At 46.8% G+C, this 13,246-nt stretch overlaps 1 protein-coding gene across 1 annotated transcript in view; it reads right to left on the bottom strand.

The window, feature by feature from the left end:
• Positions 1–13,246, bottom strand: part of Rufy1 (RUN and FYVE domain containing 1) — a 48,502-nt gene that overhangs the window by 5,712 nt on the left and 29,544 nt on the right. Inside the window, exons 12-15 of the mRNA XM_038327328.2 lie at positions 9,942–10,039; positions 6,182–6,301; positions 5,409–5,538; positions 880–974 (exon numbers count right to left, since the gene is read on the bottom strand). Of these exons, the coding sequence (XP_038183256.1) occupies positions 880–974; positions 5,409–5,538; positions 6,182–6,301; positions 9,942–10,039 (443 nt within the window). The remainder of the gene's footprint in view (positions 1–879; positions 975–5,408; positions 5,539–6,181; positions 6,302–9,941; positions 10,040–13,246) is intronic.

The following is a 13,246-nucleotide window of genomic DNA, read 5'->3' as shown; positions in this document are numbered from 1 at the left end:
GTTGCATGTTCACCTAACCACAGCCACACAGCTTGGCTCTGAAGGACATGGTGACTGACCATCTCCAGTTAGGATTCCAAAACTAGATCAGATGGTACCACTGAGACATCCCCAGAGTCAGAAAACCACTGTCATCTTTGAGGACCTCTGGGTCTGACTCTGCTTTGTGGCCATCCAGCGTGGGGACAGGAAGAAGGGAGTTCCAGGTATAAATCCAAGTAGAACCCTCCAGCCAGTTCAAGGCTAGAGCCTGAGAGACACAGGAAGATTGTCTCAAAAACAATCTCTGGTATCAAGCTTGTACAACAAAGTATCTCAACCTTGGGGTTGGAAAGATACTCAGTAGTTAAGAGCACTCACTGTTTTTCTAGGAGACCTGAGTTCAGTTGCCCACATCCCTGTCAGGTGCTTCACATTTGCCTGTAACTCCAGCTCCAGGAAACTCAATGCCTTTGGCTTCTGAGGGCATCAGCACTTACGTGAATATACACCCCCCAACACTTAAAATAATAAAAATAAATTTAAAAAACAAAATAGGAGACCTATCTTTTCAGACAAAACAAAGGTTCAGTATGCACACTCTCATTCTTCGTGAATTTCTCTAGCTTTCTCTCACTTGGTTCCCATCTCTAAAGCCACATGCATCCATGGGTGGAGCAAGAGGAACTTTTCTTCTGGTAGCCCTGCCAGGCGCCAGATCACTGGTATCTGGTCACAGGAGAAAAGAATTCTCAAAGGGCTAGGAGTCACACAGCTGCCTCTTAAGCCCTGACTTCCTGGGAGGTCACCTAGGGACAGCTGGGAGGTTTCCTAGCTGTCTCTTCTAGCACCAGGCCTGGAAGGCACACAGATGCAGCCTTGCACGTGGGTGGCTCTTACTGGCTGAGGTGCAGTCCCATTTCCTGGAGGGCTTGTTCCTGCTCCTCGCAGACCTTCTGTAACTCTGCCTTCTCATCCTGGAGCTCCCGCAGTTCCTGAAATAGACGAGCCACATGTCACACACAACTACATCTTCCTTTTTAAATGTTTAGTAACCAGTGTGGTCAGGAGATCAGAATGCCTTGCAGAAGAAAAGAATAGTTTTGTTGGATGAATAGCACCCAAGAGAGGGTTCTCTTATAGATAAGTTTATATCAGCTAGGGGCAGGTGATATAGTGAGTTTGAGACCAGCCTGGGCTCCAGGAGACCTTCTTAAACAACAACTACAAGTGGCTCTAAACTGGATACAATGATTCAGGACAGGGATGAGACACCTTCAGGCCAATTAAGAACAGTTACATGGGCTGGGCATGGAGGCAAACACTTTTAATTCCAGCACCCAAGAGGCAGAGGCAGGCAGATCTCTGAGTTTGAGGCCAGCCTGATCTATAGACCTAGTTCCAATACAGCCAGGGCTACACAGAGAAAACCAAAAACCAGAAAAAGGGGGGGGGCAGTTACCCTGCACTTGTTGCTGGTGGCACATACCTCACACCTTTAATCCCAGTACTTGGGACAGGGGTAGATGAATCTCTGTTAGATCCAGGACAGCCTGGTCTACATAGTGAGATCCTGTCTATATAGTGCCTATCTTAAAAACCAAAAATCGGGGCTGGAGAGAAGGCTCAGAGGTTAAGAGCTCTGGCTGCTCTTTCAGAGGTTCTGAGTTTAATTCCCAGCATCCACATGGTGGCTCACAACTATTTATAGTGAGATCTGGTGCCCTCTTCTGACCTGCAGGCAGACACGCAGGCAGAATACTATACATAATAAATAAATAAATCTTTTAAAAAATTATTAAAAAAAAAGTCGGGTGATGGTAGCGCACGTTCTTAATTCCAGCACTCGGGAGGCAGAGGCAGGTGGATCTCTATGAGTAGGAGGTCAGTCTGGTCTACAAAGCAAATTCCAGGACAGTCAGGACTGTTACACAAAGAAACCCTGTCTTGAAAAGTCAAAGGAAACCAAAACCAAAACCAGTAACCCATGGACAAGTAAAGCTTTGCCTGTCTACCAAAGGCTGGGTTTTAAAAGCACAGTAGTTATCTGGGCTGGATACAGTAGTGTGTGTATGTGATCTTAGCTCTTGGGAGGTGAAGACAGCATTAGGATATCAATATGCTCCTACACTACATACCGAGTTCAAGATCAGCCTGAACTATAAGGGACCCTATCACAAAACAAACACTAATCAGTCCTTCCACAGCTATCTGGAATGTATATAGACCAACTTTTTGAAGGCCTGCTTCAAAAGTGCCTTTAATTTTTTTTTTTACATTTATTTGTGTGTTTGCATGTGAGTGCATGAGTATGGGCACATATATGTGAAGGTCAGAGGACAGCCCTCAGGAATCTGTTTTCTCCTTTTACCATGCGGGTTTCAGTTTTAGAGGCTAGCTCCTTTATCTGCTAAGCTATCCAATGGGCTCTAAAGTCTTTCAGCCTCTCTCTCTCTCTCCTCTCCTCCTCTCCTTCTCTCTCTCTCTCTCCTCTCTCTCTCCTCTCTCTCTCTCTCTCTCTCTCTCTCTCTCTCTCTCTCTCTCTCTCTCTCTCTCTCTCTCTCTCTCTCTCTCGGCTTTTCAGTGTAGCCGTAGCTGTTCTGGAACTTGATTTGTAGATCAGGATGGCCTTGAACTCCTAGCTCTCAAGTGCTGGCATTAAAGGTGTGTGCTACCACCGCCCTGCCATAAAGTCTATTTTAAAATATCTTTGGAGAAAAAGAAAAAAAAAGTCTTCGGGCAGGGAAGATGGCTCAGTGGGTTAAGACACTTTTCACCAAGTCTGGAAACTTGACTGACTTCTAAGATCCACACAGTGGAAGAAGAAAACTGATAGGCTGTCCTCTGACATCACACGTGCACGCACAATAGATGCATTCAGTAAAGTATTTCTAAAAGACTTTGGGGGGGGGGTTCAGACAGGGTTTCTCTGTGTAACAGCTCTCGCTGTCCTAGAACTTGGTGTGGGATGTCTCTCTGTATATGTGTTGCTTTTACTGGTTACTGAATAAAGCTGTTCTGGTCAATGGTTTAGCCATTTAGAGTAAAGCCATGCAGGAAATCCGAACGGAGAAAGACAGTAGGCAGAGTCAAAGAGACGCCATGTAACTGCCAAAGGAGTAATACGCTGGCACGGATAAGCCACAGCCTCATGGGGATACACAGATTAATAAAAATGAGTTAATTTAAGACACAAAAGCTAGTTAGGAACACGCTAGAGCCATTGGCCAAACAGTATTGTAATTAATATAGTTTCTGTGTGATTATCCAGGTCTGGGCAGCTGGGAAACAGTCTCCGTTTATGGGAACCAGCTCTTGTAGACCAGGTTGGCCTCAAACTCACAGAGATCCACCTGCTTCTGCCTCCCGAGTGCTGGGATTAAAGACATGCACCATCACTGCCTGGTGATTTAAAAGACCTTTTATAAAATTCTAATTGCTTTGTATTGGCTAGTCCTGGAATTCTTTTTTTTTTAAAAATATTTATTTATTTATTTATTTATTATGTATACAATATTCTGTGTGTATGCCTGCAGGCCAGAAGAGGGCACCAGACCCCATTACAGATGGTTGTGAGCCACCATGTGGTTGCTGGGAATTGAACTCAGGACCTTTGGAAGAGCAGGCAATGCTCTTAACCTCTGAGCCATCTCTCCAGCCCCCTGGAATTCTTTTCTTCACCAAACCCTGGATTTGTCTAAGTCAAGGTCTCTAAAAGATGAAAGAACTGGGCGTGGCGGCACACACCTCGAATCCCAGAACCCAGGAGGCAGAGGCAGGTGGATTTCCCTGAGATCAAGGTCACTTTGCTCTACATAGAAAGTTTCTGGCTAGCCAGAACAATACAGTAAGACCCTGTCTCAAAACAAAAAGATAATAGCAACTCCTTAGGCTGCCGAGAGTGACAGTGGGGAGCTGTGCCTCCGCCTGCTTGGCTGGGGGCATCACCAAGCCTGCTGTGCAGAATGTTGTTGTGGAATATATGTTTACACTGGGAAGATGTACCCTTGCCAACGTGCCTTCTGATTGGTTTAATAAAGAGATGACTGGCCAACAGCTAGTCAGGAAGAGGTTAGGTGGCACTTCCAGGGACAGAGAGGACTCTAGGAAGAAAGGCTGAATCTCCAGCTAGACACAGGGAGGAAACAGGAGCTATAAGATGGAAAAGAGGTAAAGCCACATGGCAGAACGCAGATTAGTATAAAAGTTGTAAGAGCTAGTTGAGACAGGCCTAAGCTAAAGGTCAAGCTTTCATAATTAACAAGAAGTTTCTGTGTTCTTTTTTTTTTTTTTTTGGTTTTTTGAGACAGAGTTTCTCTGTGGCTTTTTTGGAGCCGGTCCTGGAACTAGCTCTTGTAGACCAGGCTGGCCTCGAACTCACAGAGATCCGTCTGCCTCTGCCTCCCGAGTGCTGGGATTAAAGGTGTGCGCCACCACCGCCCAGCTGAAGTTTCTGTGTTCTTATTTGTGAGCTGGTGATCAAGAAAAAGCTTGCTACAGTGTGTGAATTTAAATGTGGGTTAGGTACTTTGAGGCAGGCATGTTCAATGACTGACATTTTCTAGGTTCTTTCACGCCCAGTCCTCCCCACCTGAGACGAGCCTGGCTCCTAAGCCCCTTCTTTTCCTTGGAGCTCCCCCCAAGAGCAATCCAGAGCCTCTGGGCCCACACTGTACAGTGGCACCCATCACCACTCTGACAGCTGCCTTGTTACAAGGGTGTGCTGAGGGCAGTGCACATCTGGCTTTGCTGCCCGGGTGGGGTCAGGTCTGGGAGCCTGGCGCTCAGTCCAGCAGACTGCTGCCAGCTGACCTGAGAGGTCTGTTTCTACACGGATGCCACTAGGTCAGCACCCTACTTCTCTTGCTCACAGGATCCAGGACATGCCTGAGAGTGACACTGGGGACTCGAGAACTGAAGTGACGCCAGCAGGAAATGGAGCATGGGAATGATTAGAGGTCTGGCTCGGCCGGCCTCCTGGGATGACTTGAGCTTTGGGAAGAATGGCCAGCCAACCTCTTGGCAGAAGGTCCTGTGTACCAGCTCTTGCTGAAAAGGTTGACTGGTTTCTCAGACAGGAGCCTAGCACCAGGTCTCCACACAGTAGCTGGTTTTAAGACCACTTGTAAAGCCCCTATCCCCACCCCCCCCACCCCCGGCCCTGTGCGTGAGTGGTGGCCTGGCTCTCTCTCGGGCCTCTTCTTCTCTATCTGCTCTTCCCAGCTCCTCTCTGCCTTTGGTTCTCACTGTCAGGCCCATCTGGCTGACTCCATGGCGTACCACTTGCCCTCTCCTCTTAGGATAGACGCCCTGTGGGGGTGGGCACAGTGCTCCAGACCCCAACTCCCACACAGAGGCACTGGAGAGACTGGCCTTCGCAGGGGGTTCTGGAGAAGGTGCAGGGCTGTGCCCATACGCCGCTGCCTTACCTTCTTCAGTCCTTCCACTTGCTGTAGCTCTGTCTGGAGCAAGCAGGACGTGTCTCTCTCCCGCTGCAATTCTCTCTGCAGAGCTTGCCTTTGTTCTTTTTCTGATTTCAGTTCTTTCTCTAGACCTGAGCTGTTATTTCCCCAAAAGTGAACTAGAGTTAGTTTCAGTGGGAGATTTCCATGGAAGACCTACAATCTGTCATACAAGATAGGGGAACCACCTGAATGGCCACACAGACATTAAAATCCTTACATGGAGTGAAACCTGGCCTCCCTGTGTAGGGTCACCTGGGTTCCCAAAAGACCAGGAGCTGCCACATCAATGAGAAAAAAATGCTGAGGATTATACAAGGACCTGAGTGGCAAGAAAGTTCAATATCTGCCTGGCTTTTCACAGCCCACATTCAGTAGATAGGAAGATACCGAAGAGGTGGGAGGTGGGGAGCAAGTGACCAAGGCCAGGGATGAGCTTGGCTGGACCCTGACTCATCTTTCACCAGCTAGGAGGGGCTAGGAGGGGCCCTGGAGCCTGCCTGCTGTTCTTGTTCGTGAAGCAAGTTTGGGTGTTTTATTTAGCGCGCGCGCACGCGCACACACACACACACACACACACACACACACACACACACACTCACTCACGCTAACCCAGCCTTGCAGGGGTGAACTTAGGAGGGAGACTGGCTATGTCCTACTCTTCTTGAAGACAAGAAGAAAGGTGGGAAGTCACTTCCTTGTCCTCTCAAGCTGATCTCTGCAGGTGCCCGGCTCCTTACCATTGGTCATGCAGCTGGGACAGCTGGAGCTGCAGGGCACTAACCCTCCCGTTGAGCTCCTGCTGCACCTTGTGGCTCCGGTCTTCTGCCCCCTGCCTGGCCTTTTCGGCCTGCTGCAACCTGAAGGCAATGCCAAGCAGACACATTCAGTCTTTGTAGGGAAAGGGCCACCTCTCAGATTCAAAACTTTTGGCTGGGGCTGGAGAGATGGCTTAGAGGTTAAGAACATTGCCTGCTCTTTCAAAGGTCCTGAGTTCAATTCCCAGCAACCACATGGTGACTCACAACCATCTGGTGCCCTCTTCTGGCCTGCAGGCATACACACAGACAAAATATTGTATACATAATAAATAAATAAATAACAAAAAAAAACCTTTTGGCTGGAGTTGCTTGCCTCCTTTCCTCCCTCCCTCCCTCCCCTTTGGTTTATTTATTTATTAATTTATTTATTTAGAGACAGGGTCTTGTTCTGCAGCTTAGGCAGTCCTTGAACTTGCTACCTAGTTCAGACTGGTTTCAAACATATGATCTTCCTACCAGAGCCATAGTGTGTACCACACACAGGTGTGCACCACCATGCACAGCTTATCACCTGAACGGGAATTTACAGGAATGCTGCTCCATCTTTCTTTTCTCTCTCCCTCTCTCCCTCTCTCTCTCTCTCTCTCTCTCTCTCTCTCTCTCTCTCTCTCTCTCTCTCTCTCTCTCTCTCTCTCTCTCTCTCTCTCTCTCTTTTGTGCTGAGATTAAAGGCAGAGCCACCATTGCCCAGCTAATGGCTCCACTTATTCATTTGCTTATCTGCCATACCCATATCCTTCTTGCTGAAGAGCATGCTCAAGTCTTGACCCACCTTTTCTTTTTGAGACCAAGTCTTGCTAGTTTGAAATTAGCTATAGTCCAGGCTAGCCTTCAGTCTGTGATCCTCCTGCCACAGTCTTTTCTCACCACAACTAGTTTCCTTTTGTCTGTTTTCCTCCCCTTTTGGGGTGTGTGTGGCACATGTTATCACAGTGTGCATGTGGAGGTCAGAGGACAACCTGGTGCCAGTCTGTCCTTCCCCATCTTGTCTGAGACAGGCTGTTATTTGCCACTGTGTACACAGGGTTTGCTGGTCCATGAGCTTCTGTGGACTGTGCTTTTTTGTTTTCCATCTTGCCATAGGCACTCCATTTTTATAGGCATCTGCTACTGCACATGGCCATGTGGGCTCTACGGATCTGAATTCAGGTCCTCAAGCTCCCATGGCAAACACTGTTACTGCAGAGCCATCCCTGACACCTTGTCTGTTTTTAGTTGAATTGTTCAGATTTTTTTATTTTGAGAGTTCTTTATATAGTCTAACACAGGTTCATTGTCAGCTATATGCAAATTTCCTCTAAATTCATAAAAACTCTTTTAATTCTTGCCAGGTGGTGGTACACACCTTTAATCCCAGCACTCGGGAGGTAGAGGCAGGCAAATCTCTGTGAATTCAAGGCCAGCCTGGTCTACAAGAGCTAGTCCCAGGACAGGCTTCAAAACTACAGAGAAACCCTGTCTCAAATAAACCAATCCAAAGCAAAAAAAAAAAAAAAAAAAAACCCCAAAACCAAAAAAACAACCCCAAACCAACAACAACAACAACAAAACCAAAACAAAACCAAAAAACTAAACAACAAAAACCTTTTAATTCTTTTAGTCATGTTTCATATGATGAAAATTTAAAGTATTATTATATTGCTATTATTACTTGTTTTTCCTTTTGGTTTTTGAAACAAAGTTTCTGTAGCCCTGGCTGTCCTGGAACTCACTCTGTAGACCAGAGATCTGCCTGCCTCTGCCTGCCAAGTGCTAGAATTAAAGGCCATTGACACCTTGCCCAGTAAATTTAGAATTTTGATACAGTCTAATTATCAAGTATGAAGTATTCTTTTACACTGTGTGAATATGTGTCACTGTGTGACTGGGTTAATAAAGAATCTGACTGGCCAATATCTGGACAGGTAGAGGTTAGGGGGGACTTGCAGACAAAAAATGAGTTCGAAGAAAAAGGGGAGGAGTCTCATAGTCAGGAGGAGACATGGAGAGGAGATGAACTTGCTGTACTAAGAACAGGTAGCAAGTCACATAGCAGACGGTAGATAGGAAATATGGGTTAATTTAAAATGTAAGAGTTAGCTAGTAACAAGCCTGAGCTATTGAGCAAGCATTTATAATTAAAAATAAGTCTCTGTGTTATTATTTGGGAGTGGCTGTTGGGACACAGAAAAACTCTGCTTATAACCAAGTTTTTCTCTTATAGGTTGTGGTATTTTGAATAGAAATGGTCCCCACAGACTCATATATTTGAATGCCTGGTTATTAGGGAGTGGTGCTACTTGACAGAGATTAGGAGGAGTGGCCTTGTTGGAGGAAGCACGTCACTGGGGGTGGACTTTGGGCTTTCAAACGCTCAAGCCAAGTCCAGTGTCTTGTCTCTCTCTCCCTGCAGCCCACTGATCCAGATGTAGAACTCTTGGCTTCTTCTCCAGTACCATGTCTGCCTGTGTGACACCATGCTTCCTGCATGATGATAATGGACTAAACCTCTGAACCTGTAAGCCAGTTCCAATTAAATGTTTTGTTCTTTTAAAAAAGAGTTGCTGTGGTCATGGTGTCTCTTCATAGCAATAGAAACCCCAACTAAGACATAATTATGCTTTTATGCTATCTCAAAAAGAAATCTCTTTGCTTACCCCAAAACCACAGAGTTCCCTATGTCCTTCTAAACAGTTTTAGTTTAGATTTTTACGATGCCCTTTGAGCCAGCTGTTCTATCAGACTGGAGGTGTGGCTGAGAGTCACTGCTTTGCAGACGGAGGACCAACTCTTCCAAGGCTATTTATTGAAAAGACTGCCTTCGCTGTGCAGTGGTGCAGTGGTTCCGCACACCTTTAATCCCAGCACTTCAGGGGCAAAAGCAGGTGAAGCTCAAAGTTTGAGGCCAGCCTGGTCTACAGAACAGCCAGGGCTACATAGAGAAATCCTATCTCACCTCCCCGCCCCTGCCAAAAAAACCCCAAACACCTTTGCTCTATGGGATGGCATCACATCTCCCCAAAAGCAGCCATTTATGTATATCTTTTTTGGGATATTGTCATTTTTTTTAAAAGTTATTGTGTGTGTGTGTGTGTACTGGAGGCTGCAGAGATCTCACGGAGCTGGAGTTAGAGGTCACTCTGAGTTACTCAGTGTGGGCGCTGAGAACTGAAGTTGAGTCCTCTCTAAGAACAGTAAATGCACTTAATTGCTGACCCATCTCTCCAGCCCCATCTATTCTGATCACTACTGAGCCGATATTTGAATATGACAGTGGCAATCCACTCTGTCTAGTTCCAAAGCCTGGGAGGACATTCTGATGCAGTGGCCGAAAGCCTGGCTGACTGGCCAGCGCTTAGGCCATGCTGGTTGGTGCACTCAGGCTTTTTCTTAGACAGAGGGTGGGCCAAGGAAGGATGGTCACCCCAATTTGTATGTACTTGTCAGTGGGACTCTGTGGTTGTTTCTAGGTCCAAGTAGCTCAGAATCTTCTAGAGATGTCCTGTCTACCAGGAAAGGGTTTACCCAGAACCTTCTAGAGATGCCCTGTCTACCAGGGAAGGGATTACCCAGACCCTTCTAGAGATGCCCTGTTTACCAGGGAAGGGATTACCCAGAACCTTCTAGAGATATCCTGTCTACCAGGGAAGGGATTACCCAGAACCTTCTAGAGATGCCCTGTCTACCAGGGAAGGGATTACCTTTCTTCCATTTGTTTCATGCTTGCCATTGCTTGATTGGTTTTTCCTTCAAAAGAAGCGATGGCTTCATTCTTCTGCTGTAAACTGTTCTCTGCATTCTATGAAACCAAGGAGATGGTCCGTAAGATGCCCCGCCCTCCTCCACGTCTCTGCATTACAAACAGGCCTCACTGTTAATAGAGACTTTGCAACACTTGCAAGAGTATTTCATTAATTGCTGTTCTTCCCTAGAGCCCTGAACAAACCAGGTCAAGGCTCTAGCTCTGCTAGGGGAAGAAGAGCAAAGAGGCAGGTGCTGGGGTCTGCCTGCTGCAGTCAGTGTGGACTTTGTTCCCAAGCAGCCTCCTGGCCTGGGCACACTTGCTACTTCACATGACCCCTTGAAGGGTTCTCAAGGGAGACACCATCAGCTTCAGTTTTCTACAGAGAGGGAGGCTCAGAAGAGAAGAGACTGACTGAGGGCTAAAGAGCCAGTCAGAGGCAGGGCTGTTCCACAGCCATAGCTGTGAAACTTACTCTGTCCCAGTTTTAAGCAGAACAGTTACCCAGACCCAGTAAGCAGGAGGGAGCACTCTGCAGTCAGAGACATACTGTAAGATAAAAGGCTAAGAGAAGCTGCTGCAGAAGGAAGTCAGGAAGACTTCCCCACAGACTGCATTTTCTGAGCGAAGCTTACACTCAGGATTGAACTGATCAAACAGAATAGCATGCTAAGTGTTGTTCAGCTTAAAGAGAAAAGAACTGGAAACTAAGAAACGCTCAGACCTGGAAGAACACAGCACCGTGATACTGCAGCGAAATGAAGCCATATCCCACTTACACACGAAGAAAGGCCATCAAAACAGGACATGTTGCAGCTCCAAGAGGGATCTGCCATTTGAGACGCTAAATGGGAAAATGAGCTTCTCTGGAGATGAAATACTTTTGCTGGGATGAGTGACACAAAATAATTTTTTTTTCTTTTTGGCTGATGCCAAAGATTATACAAACATTTTATTCCTGAGCTGTCTACACTCTGAGATTCTTGTGTGTCTGTGTGTGTGCATGGTGTTAGAAAAGTATTCTATCCCTGAGCTGTCTGTATCTTCAGGTCCTCTCCTCTTGAAATGCCCCCACTCCACCCCGTGTGTGTGTGTGTGTGTGTGTGTGTGTGTGTGTGTGTGTTTGAGACAGGGTCCTTTTTTTGTTTGTTTGTTTTTCTGAGACAGGATTTCTCTGTGTAACAGCTTTGGCTGTCCTGGAAGTCACTTTGCAGACCAAGCTGACCTTGAACTCACTGAGATCCACCTGCCTCTGCCTCCCAAGTACTGGCATTAAAGGCATGCACCACCATCGCCCAGCAATGAGACAGGGTTTTACTATGTAGCCTAGGCTGGCCTTGGCCAGTCTGTGATCCCTCTGCCCCATTCTTAGGAATGCAGGGATTAAGTGATGTTCCCTTTTTTTTTTTTTTTTTTTTTGGCAATGCTGGGGATGGAATCCAGGGCCTCTTGCATGCTAGGCAAATGTTCTGTAGCTCAGCTCTCTTGTGCTAATTTTTAATTTTAAAAAATTCTATGAAAGCAGGTGTGGTGGCACACATCTTTAATTCCAGCATTTGGGAGGCAGAGAGGCAGGCAGATCTCTGTGAGTTTTAAGTCAGCCTGGTAAAATCCCAGGACAGTCAGAGCTACACAGAGAGACCCTGTCTTGGAAAACAGACAAAGACTAAACATTGGGCTATAAAGGCCCTGCAGACCAGTTCATGCAGGCTAGAGGGTGGATCTGTGGCAGAGCACTTGTCTACATGTATGCAGCCCCATTTAGTGAAAACCACACCCAAGTCTTCCCTATATAAGTCTAGGATTTCAGATGATCTGTCATTGATAGAACAGAGAGACACAGACACACATCCAGACTTGGTCGTGTGAAGCGGTGAACAAGAGGCAGAAGTACATTCACTAAACCTGGGTCCCTGATAAACACACAGGAGGGAAAGAAAAGACCAGAGCCTGTGACAGAGCTGACAGCACTGCCAAAGAGTCAGGAATCTGCTATGAAATACACTTATGACCACGGTTCCTATTACAAATGCCAGCCTGGCAAACCGACACCAGCAAGAGGCAGGCCACCAAAGCTGTTTATCTTCTAGAAGGACACACTCCCCGAACTCCTTCAGAATGTGGCCAAGGATGGTGGTGACCCTTGTGTGACACAGTGTCCTTTCAGAAGGCAGAAATAAAGCCCACTGCTAGGGGCTGCGGTCTTGGCAGTTCCCACTCAGTGTGCTCATTTCTTTTCTATAGTTCGCGTTCCTCCCCCAGCATCACAGGCTGTGATGGGTCAATGTGAGAGGGACAGCTGGCTTCCAGCTCACAAGTCATGTGGACTGCTGGAGAATTACTGGTCACCAGCCAGGGACTGTGGCCTCTGAGGAGGATGCAGGGCCTGGATGGAACTTCCCAGCAGCAATCTTGGGGCTAACTACAGACAGACAATTATGTGCCCATCAACAAATATTCTCTCTTTTATCTGGCTGTAGCCCAGAAAAGATGGAGTTTCCAGGGCCCTGCAGCTAAGATGATCAACTTATCCCCAGGGAGAACACCAGAGGCAACGTACACAACTTCCATCTCACATTAAGACAGGAAGTGTCTGGCTGGTTTAGGCAGCTCCTTCTCCTCTTCCTGCTCAGATGCAGGAACAGTGCCCTGAAAAGCTGCAGCCCTGCCCGGGTCTCTGAATGACCACCAAGAGCAAGCCTGCTGGTCTGCAAGGCTTACCGTTTTACAGATACACTTCCATGCTTCAAAGGCATCCTAGTAGATCATTAGAGCAGGTTCCCTAACACACACTACTATGTCTCTAATGGGCCAAACCTGAAAAAAAAATGTAAAAACTTAAAATATGGTTCAAAAAGAAGTCCTGGTACCCACGCTGGGAAGTTCACAAATGCTCTAAGGAATCTGGTGTGTCTGGCCTCCTTAGGTACTTGTACACACATGTACATATATTCATGAAGTCATAAATGTACACACATAAATAAAAACAAACCTTTAAAAATGAATATATGCAGTAGGCATGGCAGTGCACACCTTTAGTCCCTGCATTCAGAATGCAGAGACAGGCAGAACTCTGAGGATAGCTTGATCTATGTAGTGAGTTCTGTGCCAGGGCTACCTGCTGAGACCCTGTCTCAAGCAAAACATCCAAAACACTACAATAGCACGAGGGCTGAGGACCAGGCTTGTCTGCCTGTTCCACAGGAAGGAAGATGGCGCTGAAAGGCAGCAGAGGCAGTGGTCCAGACCTGAGGCCAGTTCTCA

The sequence above is a fragment of the Arvicola amphibius genome, chromosome 4 (genome assembly GCF_903992535.2).
Source record: "Arvicola amphibius chromosome 4, mArvAmp1.2, whole genome shotgun sequence".
Taxonomy (NCBI): domain Eukaryota; kingdom Metazoa; phylum Chordata; class Mammalia; order Rodentia; family Cricetidae; genus Arvicola; species Arvicola amphibius.
Note: the sequence above shows the minus strand (reverse complement) of the source record. Positions and strands in the feature narration are given on the sequence as shown.